Here is a 17,673-nt window from a genome sequence, read left to right as displayed (position 1 = left end):
AATCAGCAGGAGATTGTGTTTTAATGTTGGTATTTTAATTATCAATACAATGGTTCGCCAATATTTCACTTGTTTGCAATTAGACTGTATATACTTATTAGTATTGGGAGGAAGTTTGTGCTGGGATTTAAAATATTAGTCTGTTTAGTTTCATCTGTACAGACTTGGCTTTTTTAATAATCACAATTAATAAACTCTTCATATGTGTATTTTTGGAAGATCCTGGTACTGGTCAAAATAATAACATGGTATTTGGAAATTAATTTCAACATTTGACTAATATTGACTTCACATAAATTAGAAGTATGTAAAAAAAGCAGGACATACCGCCAGCGGTTCACTAGAGACTCTCACTGATGATGTTACCTAGTCATGGTGACAAAATGTCTGAAAACAAACCTTTCAGGTCAGCAACCTACCTTACATACTTATCTTCAACCTGAGCTACAAATCTTCTCAAAAATCGCTATCACATCAATTATATGTAGTTAGATATCAGAGTGGCACGGTGGCTCTGTGGTTAGCACTGCTGTCTCACAGTGCCAGGGACCCGGGTTCGATTCCAGCATCGGGTGACTGTTTGTATGGAGTTTGCATGTTCTCCCCATGACTGTGTGGGTGTGCTCCAGTTTCCTCCCACAGTCTGAAGATGTGCAGGTTAGGGGGATTAGACAAGTGAAATACAGGGGTGGGGTGTGTCTCGGTGGGATGCTGTTTGGAGGGTCAGTGTGGGCTGAATGGTCTGCTTCCACAGTGTAGGGATAAAGGATTGCAATTACTTGGATGGAAGTGATCAGTTCTCTTTCAGAGAAGGTGAAGTGAAATTTGATGGAATTGTTTAAAATCATACTGAGTTTGGAGTAAATAACACAAAACTATTTCCTGAGACTGAGGGGTTGGGAACCAAAGGACAGAGATTTATGGCGATTAGCAAAACAACAAGAGAAAATGCTTTACCTACAACATAAACATTAGGAGTAGGGGTGGACCATTCAGCCCCTCAATTCTGCTCCAGTTTTCGTGTTTGTAACCTCAATCCCACATTCCTGCCTATCCCTGGGAATAGTTGAACTCCCTAGATTATGAAGTTTCTATCTGCCTCTGTCTCTTTCAGTGTTTGGAATACACTGCCAGGCATCAATAGATGCAGATCCAGTCAAAGGCTCAACTATCTGCCCTTGGGTTTTCCCTCAGGTATATCCCACTGGGGAGCTGGTAAAGAAGAGTAAGTGGCAATGTCACTGTGCAAGTGGTTGAGAGAACCAGGGTATTGCTGTTATATTACACAGTTTAAATCCCTCCCCCTGAACAGTAACTGGTGGAATTTAAGTTCAGTTCACAAATCCAGAATTGCAAGGTGATATTTGCAACAGTAATGATGTCTATTCTTGTAAAAACTCATCAGGTTCACTGATGATCTTCAGGGAAGTGATCCTCTATCACCACCTGGTCTGCTTGATGCAGACAATGTTTGGGGAGTGCACTGTCACTTTAGTCTCCCCCATCCCCATGGGTCACAACATAAAAATACTTTTCCCAGTTACCAAGATGACCAATAAATATCTGTCAGGGTTTTACAGCAAAGTATCTCCAAACACCATTATTAGTTTGTGAACAAAACCAAAGTTTAGTCAGTAAAATGCAATATTTAGTTGACATATACCGCCAGTAAAATAGCAATAATTATGCTTATTCCTCCAAACACGCACACACACACGCACACAGACGCGCGCACGCATGCACACATATACACACACACAAACGCACACGTGCGCACACAAACACACACACGCATATACACACACAAAGACACGCACACACGTGCATACACACACATATACATGCACGCATGCATGTGCGCACACACACAAACACACATGCACACACACACACACACACGCAAGCACACATCTATGCGCGAAAGAGAATAAAAGAGTTTTCGACAGAGATTGGCTTGCTGAAGAAAAAAAATAGAAGAAGTAAGCAATTCAGTTCCAGTAAAGAGTCATCTAGACTCGAAACGTTAGCTTGCTCTCTCCATGGATGCTGCCTGACCCACTGTGAGCTCTAATGTTTGTTGTTTTCAAGCAATTTAACTAATTAGTTATTCTTGAAGCCAAAAGGATATAGTGTAGAATATTCCAGAGTCTGTCGCTCTGATGTTCTTGCAGGTCTGGTCATGTGACTAATCATGCATTGTTCTCTCCGAAGCCTTGCTGACACAGATTGCTCAGGATGTACAGCCTTGAGATGCTCTTTCAGTCATTCTTTCAAAAGAACAAGTGAGTTTCACTCTGAACTAATGCAGAGGGGTTTCTTTTCAGAAACGGGAGAGATCAGCTGGGCAGCTTGTTCATAGCAAGCTTTCCTGCAGCTCACAGCCTTCTTATTAAACTTCCCTCCAAGCTGTAGAGATAAAATAGAGAGAAAAACTGTAAACCAGTCACCATTCAAAACCATCCCCGGCATGGTTTACTGCACAGTGAGCAATCCTTCATGCAACATTAAATACAGTGCATCTTTACAACAGTGTAACAGCAGATCCATAACAATGTGACTGACTGTTAAGAACAATCTGATTTGGCTGAAAAATTTAATCCAAGGCCAATTAGGGCTGGACAAAAAAATGCAGCGATGCCCACACCCGATGAAGTGTTAATTAAAGCAAAATGTCACTTGATGGGGCAATTTCAAAAGGCTTTTCTCTTTTTGGGTATTTCCTGGGGATTGAGAAGCATTGCAGTGCTGTGGGAAAAGAGCAGGGTGGGACGAATTGGATCAGTCTTTCAGAGAGCCAGCACGAGCAGGACTGAATAAATGGCCTCCTCCTGTGTTTCATGATGCCATGATTTCTGCTGTTCCTGACATTCAGCCATAGTGACTGCACAGATAAGGACACCAGATAGCTTCAACATGTAATTTATAGCTCCCACTGTTCTAAACTACCTTTCTTCAAGTCTTTTTCCACTTGCTTAAGCTGTCACTATTTCAAAGGAATGAAATCTTGGCAAAGGCTCAGTTGCAAGCAGCCTGAGCAAGGTTATTGCAAATGACCGACGGATATAAGTAAATGTGGCATTTTTCAGAAACGGAAAAGGACAGCGTGAAGGGTACAGTTGTCCCCCACCATGACTAATGACCGCATAATGTCATGGGCACTGGCTTCAAGTTCACACTGTGGTCATCAATCAGTCAAAGGAGGCAGGTAGTGACCATTAGATGGTTTCATTAGTAACCCTGCAGACTGCCAGTCCAGGCCCACCCCATCTGTCTTCATTAGAAATTGCTAGCTGCTTGCGAGTGGTTAGCAGATGGGTCATTATTGGCAGCACTGCCCTCTAGGCCTGGCGGAGAACTTGGCAAAGTTGTCCTACCTAGGGACGTACAGCTAGTTATCTTACACAGAGCAAGCAAAAATGCTGAGAATTTGCCTGGGGCGACTTGTCTCAGCATCAATCCCACATTCTGCGGATATATTGAACACTTAATAGCTACATTTTTCGAGCCCACCTGGTGTTTTGCTAGTAGCATTTCAGAAATGGTTCAAATCCCACTTGATTCAAAAAGCCATATTACCTACAGAAAAGCATTTTTTAAAAATGAAGTGGTTTTACTTCAGAGAGTCCTGTTAATGATACATACTAACCATGGTAATACTCTATTGTTCTGTTTGCCCATGGCCTCCTCTTCTGAAATTAGTCGGTATTTTTGAGTCTACTTTCATCCTATTACACAAGAATTTTTCAATGCTTTCTCTCCCGCCTTTAAGATGCTGATTAAAATTTAACTCTTTGACCAAACCTTTGGTCACACTAGTCCTAATACATGCCCTGGTGCCACATACTGTATTGTCTACAAAAGCTCCTGACTATTGCCCTGGGATGTTTTGCTGGCACTATGGAAGTGCGAGTTGTTGTTGTCACATTTACAATCCAGAACTGAAAATTTAATTGCTGGTTAAAGCACAGCAGGTCAGGCAGCATCCAAGGAACAGGAAATTCGACGTTTCGGGCCAGAGCCCTTCATCAGGAAGCCCTGATGAAGGGCTCTGACCCGAAATGTCGAATTTCCTGTTCCTTGGATGCTGCCTGACCTGCTGTGCTTTAACCAGCAACAAATTTTCAGCTCTGATCTCCAGCATCTGCAGACCTCACTTTTTACATTTACAATCCACTCAATAACTTCTTTGAAAATGAAGAGAGCATATGAACTTTCATGTGAGGATGGACTGAACTCCAACACCTGCCTGCCCTGAGATCCATGAAATGGCCAATGTCCCCATGGAATCTGGTTTTTACAGCTGCATTGACACTAACTCATCAGTTAGGCCAGTAACCTGTTGCCAGAGCTTCAAATATTTCTCTTCACTCTCATTCGATCGTCTTTCATGTTATTCACCGTTCTTGTTCATATCTCTCAATGCACAATTATTTAGTAAACATTTGAAAATTCTGCATTCATAATATCGTATAAATGAGGCCATTCTGTCCATTAACACAAAAAACTAGAGGGTGTAAAGTGAGAGGACAAAAGGGATCCAAGAGGCAATTTTTTCACGCAGAGGGTGGTACGTGTATGGAATGAGCTGCCAGAGGAAGTGATGGAGGCTGGTACAATTACAACATTTAAAAAGCATCTGGATGGGGACATGAATTTGCAGGGATGTGGGCCAAATGTTGGCAAATGGGACTAGGTCAGATTGGGATGTCTAGTTGGCACGGATGCGTGGACCAAAGAGTCTGTTTCTATGCTGTGAACTAACACATTTCAAACAGTAATCCAGTCCTTTTCCTCTTGCCTTATATCCCTGCAAGGTTTTTCTCCTTCAAAAATTTATTTAATTCTTTTTTAAAGGCTCCTGTATTTTTGACAGAGGCAGAAGAAGGGTGAGAAAGGGCAGGGGGGAGGAGAAGTGAGAGGGATAAAGGGAGAGGAGGGATGTGAGGGAGAGAGGGGTAGGAGGGGGAATAGGGGTTAAGATGGAGAGAAGGGGAGGGGTGAGAAGGACAGAGGTGGAAGGAGCTGGGGAGGAGGGATAACGAGAGAGAAGTGGGGGGAGGGGGAGGAGGGGTAAGAAGGAGACAGAAGAGGAGGAGTGAGAGGACCAGAGATTGTGGGGTGAGAGGGCTGGTTAATACTGGTCTCCTCCCTTCCCTCTTCACCCTCACCCGATCAGCATTATCCTTCAGCTGTAATTATTAAAAGCATATGCTGGACTCTGCGGGTTTGGGCCCAGAGTTGACAAAGGTACAGGCAGTCTCCAGGTTCCAATGGATTATGTTCTGGAGTCCTCTTGCAAGTCGATTTGTACACAAGTCGGAACACCGTGCAGGACAATATAAAGGAGCTATTTGTCAGTACAGGAACTTGTGTGTCATGTCTTTATAATTCCTCCCCTATATGGGATCGTGTTCATAAATATGTGTGTTTGTAAGCAGGACATTATGAATACACATCCATTGCTCAGTCTTATTGGTGCTTTTTGAGTGAGTTTGAATTCAAGTATCACTGATCTGTATTCCAAGCCAAAGTTTAATGCCATGACAGAAAGTATTTTGACCTAGTGACAGTGACAATATATTTCCAAGTCAGGATGGTGAGTGGCTTGGAGTGGAACTTGCAGGGGGTGGTGTTCCCATGTATCTGCTACCTTTGTCATTCTAGATTGAAGTAGTCATGGGTTTTGAAGGTATTGTATAAAGAGATTTGGTGAAGTTTTGTAGTGCACCTTGTAGATGGTATAGAGTTCTGCTGCTGAGCACCGATGGTGGAGGGAGTGGATGTTTGTAAATATGGTACCAATCAAGTGGGCTGCTTTGTTCTGGATGGTGTCGAGCTTCTTGAGTATTATTGGAGCTGCACTCATCCGGGCAAGTGGGGAATATTCCATCACACTCCTGATAGTGCCTTGCAGGTGGTGGACAGGCTTTGGGGAGTGGTATTCGGAGCCTCTGACCTGCTCTTGTAACTACTGTGTTTATGTGGTGAGTCCAGTTGAGTTTCTGGTCAATGGTAATGCTCAGGATGTTGACAGTGGGAGATTCAGTGAAGGTAATACTATTGAATGTCAAGAGGTGGTGGTTGGATCGTTTTCTATTGTAGATGGTCATTGCCTGTCCTTTGTGTATCACAAATGTTACTTGTCAGCCCAGCACTGATGTTGTCCAGATCTTGTTGAATTTGAGCATGGACTGCTTTAGTGTCTGAGGAATTGTGAGTAGTGCTGAACATTGTGCCATTATTGACAAACATCCCCACTTCTGACCTTGTGATATAATTATTTAAAATATATCGATAGTAATTTTCAGTCTTTCCCTTTTTTGAACTGCAAGCTTTCTGGGACCTGTGACTTGGCTCTATTATATGTTACCAGCCATCATGGGCACTGTGGCAGTGGTACAATTGCATCGAAGGACTTCAGAGCTAACAGTGCCCCATCTACCAGGGGGCGAAGGTGGGAATATGGAGTTAGGTTGCAAATCACCATGGTCTCAGTGAAGTCTGTAAGTTCTGAAGGGCTAAAGAAGCTCCTCCTGTTCCTGTCTCTGTATGTTCTTATAGGTCAGTGATATACTACAAAGATTCAGGCTGTAGTACATCTGAATTTTTAGATTTCGATTTAGATTGTATTCTCATGTGTACTCAAGTATGGGAGTACAGGAATACATTGAAAAGTTCACCACACGGTGCCATCTTAGATACAAAGGTACTGAGGTGGATACAAAGTTTGGGAGAAGATTTGTAGTTCGGGTGCTCGTTGTTGTGGTTCTGTTTGCTGAGCTGGGAATTTGTGTCGCAGACGTTTCATCCCCTGTCTAGGTGACATCCTCAGTGCTTGGGAGCCTCCTGTGAAGCGCTTCTGTGATCTTTCCTCCGGCATTTGTAGTGGTTTGTCTCTGCCACTTCCAGTTGTCAGTTCCAGCTGTCCGCTGCAGTGGTCGGTATATTGGGTCCAGGTCAATGTGTTTATTGATTGAATCTGTGGATGAGTGCCATGCATCTAGGAATTCCCTGGCTGTTCTCTGTTTGGCTTGTCCTAAAATAGTAGTGCTGCCCCAGTCGAATTCATGTTGCTTGTCATCTGCGTGTGGGGCTACTAAGGATAGCTGGTTGTGTCATTTTGTGGCTAGTTGGTGTTCATGGATGCTGATCGTTAGCTGTCTTCCTGTTTGTCCTATGTAGTGTTTTGTGCAGTCCTTGCTTGGGATTTTGTACACTACATTGGTTTTGCTCATGCTGGGTATCGGGTCCTTCGTTCTGGTGAGTTGTTGTCTGAGAGTGGCTGTTGGTTTGTGTGCTGTTATGAGTCCTAGTGGTCACAGTAGTCTGGCTGTCAGTTTGGAAATGCTCCTGATGTATGGTAGTGTGGCTAGTCCTTTGGGTTGCAGCATGTCCTCGTTCCGTTATCTTTCCCTTAGGCATCTGTTCATGAAATTGCACGGGTATCCGTTTTTTGGTGAATACATTGTATAGGTGTTCTTCTTCCTTTTTTTGCAGTTCTGGTGTTCTGCAGTGTGTTGTGGCCCTTTTGAATAGTGTCTTGATTCAGCTTCTTTTGTGTGTGTTGGGGTGGTTGCTTTCGTAGTTTAGGACTTGGTCTGTGTGTGTTGGCTTTCCTGGCTTTCCAAAGGACTAGCCACACTACCATACATCAAGAGCATTTCCAAACTGACAGCCAGACTACTGTGACCACTAGGACTCATAACAGCACACAAACCAACAGCCACTCTCAGACAACAACTCACCAGGACGAAGGACCTGATACCCAGCATGAGCAAAACCAATGTACTGTACAAACCCATGCAAGGACTGCACAAAACACTACATAGGACAAACAGGAAGACAGCTAATGGTCCGCATCCATGAACACCAACTAGCCACGAAACGACATGACCAGCTGTCCTTAGTAGCCACGCACTCAGATGACAAGCAACATGAATTCGACTGGGACAACACTACTATTATAGGGCAAGCCAAACAGAGAACAGCCAGGGAATTCCTAGAGGCATGGCACTCATCCACAGATTCAATCAATAAGCACATCGACCTGGACCCAATATACCGGCCACTGCAACGGACAGCTGGAACTGACAACCGGAAGCGACAGATTCAAACCACTACAAATGCCGGAGGAAAGATCACAGAAGCGCTTCACAGGAGGCTCCCAAGCACTGAGGATGCCACCTAGACAGGGGACGAAACGTCTGCGACACAAATTCCCAGCTCGGTGAACAGAACCACAACAATGAGGTAGGTACAACGTAGTAAGTGAAAACAAGTCCGCACTGACCCTCCGAAGAGTAACCCACCCAGTCCCATTTCCCTCTGACTAATACACCTAACACTATGGGCAATTTAGCATGGCAAATTCATCTAACTTGTACATCTTTGGACTGTGAGAGGAAATCAGAGCACCTGGAGGAATCCTACGCAGACATGGGGAGAATGTGCAAACTCCACGCAGTCACCTGAGGCTGGAATCGAACCTGGGACCCTGGTGCTGTGCAGCAGCGCTAACCACTGAGCCACCATGCCACGCTGTGCCTTTTGAATGTTGTAATTGTACCAGCCTCCACCATTTCCTCTGCCGGTGTGTTCTGTACATCTTATTTGGAAGCACTAGCTTTCGCAGCGCCGCTCCTTCATCAGGTCACAACCACCTGAGGGAGCAGTGCTCCGAAAGCTAGTGCTTCCAAATACACCTGTTGGACTATAACTTCATGCTGTGATTTTTAACTTTGTACACCCCAGCATCTCCAAATCATTAAAAAAGTTAAGAATTACCTTCATAGACTTACGTTGAAAAATACGTAATGAGGTAATAGTTGATATTAAAGTCCTTCTTAATACAAACTAGAAAAGTAGAAGGAATAAAGTTAAAAGTTCAACTGTCTTTGATGAGACCTCTGCTTAGCGCACTGCCCTCAGCTGCCTGTTCTCAATGCCACTGGCCAGATGCTGAGGGATATAATGCCTTGTTCCAATTTTTTCAAACTTGTCTCCTTCTGTTCCCCTGCTGTGCATTTCAGACCCTTTTAATGTTTTTTGATTTCTTAAGGCAGAAACAAATGCATGGATATGCTCAGCTTGACAAAGTGTTTTAAGAATTTTAATTTGTTTTCTATTGGGGAAAGGTTGGGCTCACAGGCCTAAAGCAGCAGAGTGTGTTTTTCATGTTTATACTGTTGTTGCTGACTTTTTAAGTTGTTCTTGTTCACTTTACAATCGATTGTGTTGCTTTCATGAACAGTAATAACATGAGCCAGCCTTCTGAATTGGCAGTCTGTGGACATATTATCACTTCCTTGTTCTCAGTAAGATATACACTGGGGTGTCAGCAAACATGACCAATGCACTAAATATGTGCACAGACACAATGCACAAAGGCATAGTCTATCTCATGTTCTTTCAGTAATCCATATAGGTGTTCAGTCTGTCAAAAACAATGCTCTGTTAACCCCGTCAGGTCAATTGGTGACACGTGAATGGTGCCCCAAAGAACATAGTGCCTCACTTATCATCGTTGATTGTTCACTCAATGACCTGGGTGAGACGATGTCCCATGTAAGTTAATGGCACCTGTCATCACTCAAATGACAAACATTATGTCACACTGGGGGCCACTGCTTAGCTGCACATCAGCTAAAGGATGTCAGAACAAATTGTGACTTTCGCAACCTTCATTGGAATACATCAGTTTTTGTAACCTTTCCGACATGACCTTCAGCACTGTTCCTCAGTATGTTATTTTCTGTGAGCATATATTGTTTTTGTCATTTAGAGTCACAAAGATGTACGGCACAGAAACAGACCCTTCGTTCCAACTCATCCACACTGAACAGATATCTTAAAGCAATCTAGTCCCATTTGCCAGCACCTGGCCCATATCCCTCTAAACCCTTCCTATTCATATACCCATCCAGATGCCTTTTAAATGTTGTAGTTGTACCAGCCTCCACCACTTCCTCTGGCAGGGTGTTCTATACACCCACCGCCCTCTGCATGAAAAAGTTCCCCTTAGGTCCCTTTTAAATCTTTCCCCTCTCACCTCAAACTAGTTCCCCCTAGTTTTGGACTCCATTACCCAGGGATAAAGACTTTGGCTATTCACCCTATCCATGTCCCTCATGATTTTTTTTAGATTACTTACAGTGTGGAAACAGGCCCTTCGGCCCAACAAGTCCACACCGACCCGCCGAAGCACAACCCACTTACCTAACACTATGGGCAATTTAGCACGGCCAATTCACCTGACCCGCACATCTTTGGACAATGGGAGGAAACTGGAGCACCCGGAGGAAACCCACACAGACACGGGGAGAACGTGCAAACTCCACACAGTCAGTCGCCTGAGGCCGGAATTGAACCCAGGTCCCTGGCGCTGTGAGGCAGCAGTGCTAACCACTGTGCCACTGTGCCGCCCTAAATGATTTTATAAACCTCTCTAAGGTAACCCTTTAGCCTCCCTTTCCAAGGAGAACAGCCCCAGCATATTCAGCCTCTTCCTATAACTCAAACCCTCCAACCCCAGCAACGTCCTTGGAAATCTTTTCTGAACCCTTTCAAGTTTCACAACATCCTTCCTATTGCAGGGAAATCAAAACTGAACACAGTATTCGAGAAGTGGCCTAACCATTGTCCTGTACAGCTGCAACATGACCACCCAACTCCTAGACTCAATACTCTGACAAATAAAAGGAGAAAGTAAGGACTGCAGATGCTGGAGATCAGAGCTGAAAAATGTGGTGCTGGAAAAGCACAGCAGGTCAGGCAGCATCCAAGGAGCAGGAGAGTCGACGTTTCGGGCATAATGCGCGAAACATCGATTCTCCTGCTCCTTGGATGCTGCCTGACCTGCTGCGCTTTTCCAGCAACACATTTTTCAACTCTGACAAATAAAGGCAAACATACCAAATGCCTTCTTCACTATGCTTTGTTTCAGTATCAAATGAGGGAGCAGTCCTATGGTCCAGTAGAACTACAGCAACTTTACCTTGGTAAGGGCCATTTAGCTCAGTAGAATAAACAGCTGGTCTGCAATATGGAGTGACATTAACAATGTGGGTTTGATGCCTGCATTGACTGAGTTTACCACAAAACACTCTCCTTCTCAACCTCTCCCTTTGCCTGAGGCATGGTGATCCTCAGGTTAAATCACCATAAGTTGCCTCTCTGTAATGAGCGAACAGCCCTATAGTCTGGGAAGCCTATGGCAACTTTACCTTATAATCACAGTGTTTAAAACAAATGACAAAGTCTGTTTGGCCCAACTAGTCTTTGCTAGTTTATGTTCCATATGATCCCTCCGTTGAACTTTATCAATCTCTCAACATAAGTAATCACGTCAGTGTGGATTTTTACCATTCTCAGCAGGTTTTCAGCTCTATGGGGGAACATTGTAGTTCAACTATGGAACTCCCTCACTGACCCTCTTCACCTCTTATTCATTTCTTTCCTTTAAAGGAAGTGCTGAATACCTACCTCATTGAACAAGCTTTCTGACCATCTCCCAATCAGCTTTTTATGTGCTTGAAAACAATAAATGCTGGAAATCACAGTGGGTCAGGCAGCATCCATGGAGAGAGCAAGCTAATGTTTTGAGTCTAGATGACTCTTCACCAGAGCTCTTTATGCGGTTCAGTGTGAAACATTTGACTTGAAGTGAGATGAGGAAGAATTTCTTCAGCCAGAGGGTGATGAATCTGTGGAAGTCATTGCCGCAGAGGGCTGTAGACGCCAAGTCATTGAGTGTATTTAAAATGAAACTCCTTGATTAGTAAGGGGATTGAGGGCTATGGGGAGAAGACAGAAGAATGGGGCTGAGAAACATATCAGTTAATGAGTTTTGAGAAGATTTGTAGATCAGGTTGAGGTTCTGGATGTAAGTTTGCTCGCTGAGCTGGAAGGATTGCTTTCAGACGTTTCATCACCACACTAGGTAACATCTTCAGTGAGCCTCCAGTGAAGCACTAGTGGTATGGCCTGCTTTATAAACACATAAATAAAAAGCGGGCCATACCACCAGTGCTTTACCGGAGGGTCACTGATGATGTTACCTAGTCTGGTGATGAAACGCCTGAAAACAAACCTTTCAGCTCAGCAAGCAAACTTACATCCATATTATCTAATGGTGGAACAGACTCGTTGGGCCGAATGGCCTAATTCTGCTACTCCAACTTATGGTCTGTCCTTGGTAAAGCCTGGCATTGTAATATAAATACCAGGAACTGTAATGAAAATCTACTGAATCTTTCAGTACTACATGACTAGAACTAGAGGGCATAGGTTTACGGTGAAAGAGGAAAGATATAAAAGGGACCTAATGGGCAACTTTTTTACACAGAGAGCAGTGCATGTATGGAATGAGCTGCCAGAGGAAGTGGTGGAGGATGGTACAATTACAACATTTAAAAGGCATCTGGATGGGGATATGAATAGGAAGGATTTGGAGGAATATGGACCGGGTGCTGGCAGGTGGGACTAAATTGAGTTGGATTGTCTAGTCGGCATGGACAGGTTGGATCGAAGAGTCTGTTTCTGTGCTGTACATCTCTATGATTCTATGACTGTATGAATATCCTGCTGAAGGTTAAAAAAAATTCACAAACAAACCAGCACTATATCAGTGTCAATCTGTGAGGGCAGAGTTAACTGTGGTACCTATTTATAAAATGACCCACTGATCCTGAATCTGTGAGATATTTTTCTAATTAGCCTGTTCAGAGATGTTATATCATACCTCTGGAGCAGGTGGGACTTGAACCCAGACTTCCTGTCTCAGAGGTAGGGGCACTACCACTGCATCACAAGTGCCCTGTCCCATCATTTTTACAATGTTAAAGCCACTATTCCCAAGCGGACTCTCATCTTTATGAACTGCGAGGTGAAGCCCGACACTGTTTGGAGCCCAGTTTTGGTACGGACTGGAGGCACGGTACCAGCATGCTCTGGGTTGGTAGACTGTTGTTCTGAACTTTTATTTCTGCAACGCTGGACTTTTTAATTCCTCTATTTTCTGAGATCTTGTAACTGTAGAATCTGTAGCTAGATACCTTTGTAAGTGGTGACTTATAAACCTTTCACTGTGGTCATTTGAATACATGGGACAATAAAACTAATTCTTATCAATGCAAATCAATATATAAATATAAACTGTTACTATGCTTTGGAGTGTAATTGGCTATCTGTTCATTGTCCTTTTAGGGCTTCCCTGGACCTGCAAAATATGAAATAAAAAGCTTGTTTGGTGAGAAGACCAGCCCCCACGATAAACTGAGTACTCCACATCCACCGTTCTTGTCTCAGACCAAGGTAAAGGGCACAGCATCTTACTTTCCATATTCTCTCCATTAAATCCTTCTGTGGGTTATTAACTAACCTAATTGCTTTGTGTCACCTGGATTGCAACATATCCTTGTTCCATGGGTCAGTTTACATCAGTTGAGAAGGTGCTAATAGGTTTTTAATGGTCTACAAGTTGTAGTCATCCTTTACAGCAGGACACGTGTAATGGTTCCCCTTCAAATCACCTCAGTGAGACTGTGTTGTCAAAACATGTCCTTTCTTCACCCTCTTGTAGAATGTTCACGAGTGAACAACAAGAACATTTCCAAAGTGGCCCATTGCCTGAGGAATGTTTTACTGGGGATGTGAGAGGAGCTATATAAACTCAGTATTGAAGATGGAGTGGTGATCTCATTGAGGGGTTAGAGATGATTAAGTAATTTGATGGGGTTAATAGTGAGTGCAGAACAAAGGGAGCTGAAAATGTGTTGCTGGAAAAGCGCAGCAGTTCAGGCAGCATCCAAGGAACAGGAGAGTCGACGCTTCGGGCAAGAGCCCTGCCTCTGGGCCAGAAGCTCCAGTTTCACGCAGACACAGGGAGAATGTGCAAATTCCACACAGACGGTCGCCCGAGGCTGGAATCAAACCCGGTCCCTGGTGCTGTGAGGCAGCAGTGCTAACCACTGAGCCACCCTGCTGCTCTTAAGTGAATGTGTTATTTTTGAGGTGATGTTACTAAGGATTACAAAACAAAGGTGGATGGAATTAATTTAGATATCAGTCATTGGGAGTAGTTTTGGGCCCCATACCTGAGGAAGGGCGTGCTGGCATTGGAGGGAGGTCCCCAGCAGGTTCACAAGGGGGCGGCACGGTGGCTCAGTGGTTAGCACTGCTGCCTCACAGCACCAGGGCCCTAGGTTCAATTCCTGGGTGACTGTCTGTGTGGAGTTTGCACATTCTCCCCGTGTCTGCCTGGGTTTCCTCCGGGTGCTCCGGTTTCCTCCCTCAATCCAAAGATGTGCAAGTCAGGTGAATTGGTCATGCCCATTGTCAGGGGTGAATATGGGGAATGGGTCTGGGTGGGTTACTCTTCGGAGGGTTGGTATGGACTTGTTGGACCAAATGGCCTATTTCCATACTGTAGGGAATCTAAAAAAAAATGATCCCGGGGATGAAAGGATTGTCAAATGACAACTGGTTGAGGTCTCTGGGTTTGTGCTCGATGGAGCTCAGAAGAATGTGGGGGGACTTGATTGAAGTATACAGAATACTGACAGGCCTGGATAGAGTGGATGGAGAAGATGTTCCCACCACTAGGAGAGACTCGGACCGGAGGGCACAGCCTCAGAGTAAAGGGACAACCATTTAGAACTGGGATGAGGAGGAGTTTCCTCAGCCAGAGGGTGGGAAATCTGTGGAACTCATTGCTGCAGGAGGCTGTGGAGGCCAAATCATAGAGTGTTTTTGAGACAGAGATAGAGTTATGGGAGGAGGCAGGAGAATGGGGTTGAGAAACATATCAGCCATGAGCAAATGACAGAGCAGATTCGATGAGCTGAATTCTGCTCCTATACCTTATGGTCTAATGGGACAGCTTTGAGGGGCTGGATGGTTTCCTCCTCAATTTAGCTGTATTTGTTTTTAATTACTTTGAAGGGAAGATAATGAATGCACATAACCAGTTTATGAAAGGAAAGATCCACATTTATATAGCACCTCTTGTGACCTCCAGACATTCCATTGTATTTGACAGCCAAATAATCACATTTTGAAATGGGGTCACTGTTGTAATGTAGGAAATTTTACGGTGAACAGCCTCTCTTTTCTAATGCAGGCCCCAACGACACCCACACAATCACTGTCCAAAGGGGAGAGCACCTCTCGAGACGGGGTTTGGAGTGGTATGGGGGAGGGGGTGAAAAGTCACATATCCCCCAAACTCTGGGGCGGGCGGTCAGCATCACAGAGAGGAAGCCCCTCTTTCTAGAATAGATTCTGCAGCAGGATCTGGTCAGCTCCGTCTCATTGGCACAGTGCCATAACCAGAAGGTCACTGGCATTCAGTGGACAGCCAAAGTCCAGGCACCGGCTCAGTCACAGAGGACTCCATGGTGTCGGCCATTGTGTAACTGGACAAGGCAGTCACAGGAACCATCGCAGAGAGGATTGTCAGAAACACTAGGTAAAGCGGATTGAAGGTTAGAGGAGGACACCAGTGAGATCAGTACCGTACCGTGTGCTACTGCCTGTCTCCATGGTGACTGCTCTGGAGAGCCAGGTCCTGCAGAATGCTCAGTGTCTGTCAGGAATACTCAAAGATCTGCCCTCGATTATCCTACCATTGGTACTTAGCATCAGCAACAAGGGAAGGGGGCTTTTAAAATATTCGTTTGTGGGACATGGGCGTTGCATGTCTGGCACTTATTACCCATCACTAAGTGGCTTGTTTGGCCATTTCAGAAGGCAGTTGAAAGTCAACAACCTTGCTGTGGGTCTGGAGTCACATGTAGGTCAGACCAGGCAGATTTCCTTTTCTAAAGGACGTTAGTGAACCAGATAGGGTTCACCTGACAATTCATGGTCCTTAGTCCAGATACTTTTTAAAAAATTTAATTCAAATTCTACCACGGCAGGATTTGAACCCAGGTCCCTATATCATAAGACCATAAGACATAGGAGCAGAAATTAGGCCATTCAGCCCATTGAGTCTGCCCCGCCATTCAATCATGGCTGATAAGTTTCTCAACCCCATTCTCCTGCTTTCTCCCCACAACCCTTGATCCCCTTGATACTCAAGAACATATCTATCTCTATCTTGAACATACTCAATGACTGGGCCTCCACAGCCTTCTGTGGCAATAAATTCCATAGATTCACCACTCTCTGGCTGAAGAGGTTTCACCTTATTGTGGCTGCTGGGAATCTGAAACAAAAACCAAAACTACCGGAGGAACTCAACAGGTCTGGCGGCATCAGTGGAGTTAGCTTTGATTTATTTGCGCAGACATCTCCACCTCCACCCTTCCTGCAATCCCCGACTGAGGGAAGGGGAGCTTGAATCTGGCAGGACAGTCCCAGCATGGCCAGGATCTCTAGTCACTGGAGACAACCTCCCAAATCACTCTGTAGAGCCTGTTACAGGGCAGGCTCCCTCAGCCTCAGCCAGGAACCTAGGGATTGCACCTCGATATAGTGTGAGGACAAGAAAACAAAACGCTGTGAAGCTACATAGCTGGTGTGGCTGACACGTCATTATAAATACACTCTCACATCTGTAAATACGAAGGAACCTCGATTATCCGAAGGACGCGGGCGGGGGAGCGGTTGGGAATGGGAGGATTTCATTTGGTTAATCGAATTCCGAATAATTGAATGCAGGATAATAATAATAATTGTTTAGCCAGGCATTGGGACTGTGCGATCTTGCTGGATAATCCAATATTCCGATAATCGAACGCTGGATAATTGAAGTTCCTCTGTATTTATGCACTTTCAATCGTCACCTTTTTGGTCGACTGACAGTCTAGCTGTTGGACCTGGCTACAAGGTGACCACAGCCTCTTCTTCCATTCAGTGGAGGATAGAGGTTATACTGATGAGACATTCTCATCTTTGAGAAGATTCCTGGATAGCAGCCCCTGCAGGAGCATTACAATGTAAGGTGCCCCTGAGCACCAAAGTGAAGCGCTCAAGTGTAGTATGGGTTGGTGCAACATCAATAAAATGCTGGTTAGCTCAGTTGGTTGGAAGGCAGAATGATGCCAACAGTGTGGGTTCAAGTTCCCACAGCAGCTGAGCTTACCATCAAAGTCCCTCCTCCTCAATCTCTTCCCTTGCCTGAGGCATGCTGATTCCCAGGTTAAAGCATCACCACTGGTCCCTCTTTAATGAGAGAGCTGCCTGATTTTACCTCAGTCCAAGATTGGTAGGTGGTGTTTGCCAATGCTGACAAAGAGTGGAGGTAGCTGATGCCCATGGGTGAAAGAGAGGATTGCAGGTGATGAAGATGAGTCAAAACGTGTGGTGCTGGAAAAGCACAACTGGTCAGGTAGCGTCTGAGGAGCAGAAGAGTTGACATTTTGAGCATAAGTTCTTCATCAGGAATGGCACTTCTGGGCCAGAAGGTTTATATTCAAATCCCAACTATCCCCAGAGGTGTGTCATACCATGTTCAAATAGTGGCTCATTCCTGACAAAGAGCTTATGCTCAAAACATCGACCCTCCTGCTCCTCGGATGCTGCCTGACCGGCTGTGCTTTCCCAGTGCAACAATTTTTGACTCTGATGCCCATGGGCGGGTGCCGTGAGATGTTGGGGAATGAAGATCAACATTGAGACTCTGAGGAGAAACCGTGAGCTGTATCTGCCAAGCAACGTCTCAGACTTTCC

The 17,673-nt window shown here is 44.7% G+C and overlaps 1 protein-coding gene across 1 annotated transcript in view; it reads left to right on the top strand.

The window, feature by feature from the left end:
* Nucleotides 1-17,673, top strand: part of stpg2 (sperm-tail PG-rich repeat containing 2) — a 239,847-nt gene that overhangs the window by 71,189 nt on the left and 150,985 nt on the right. Inside the window, exon 7 of the mRNA XM_060851462.1 lies at nucleotides 13,204-13,311. Within this exon, the coding sequence (XP_060707445.1) occupies nucleotides 13,204-13,311 (108 nt within the window). The remainder of the gene's footprint in view (nucleotides 1-13,203; nucleotides 13,312-17,673) is intronic.

Source organism: Hemiscyllium ocellatum, chromosome 36 (assembly GCF_020745735.1).
Source record: "Hemiscyllium ocellatum isolate sHemOce1 chromosome 36, sHemOce1.pat.X.cur, whole genome shotgun sequence".
Taxonomy (NCBI): Eukaryota; Metazoa; Chordata; class Chondrichthyes; order Orectolobiformes; family Hemiscylliidae; genus Hemiscyllium; species Hemiscyllium ocellatum.
Note: the sequence above shows the minus strand (reverse complement) of the source record. Positions and strands in the feature narration are given on the sequence as shown.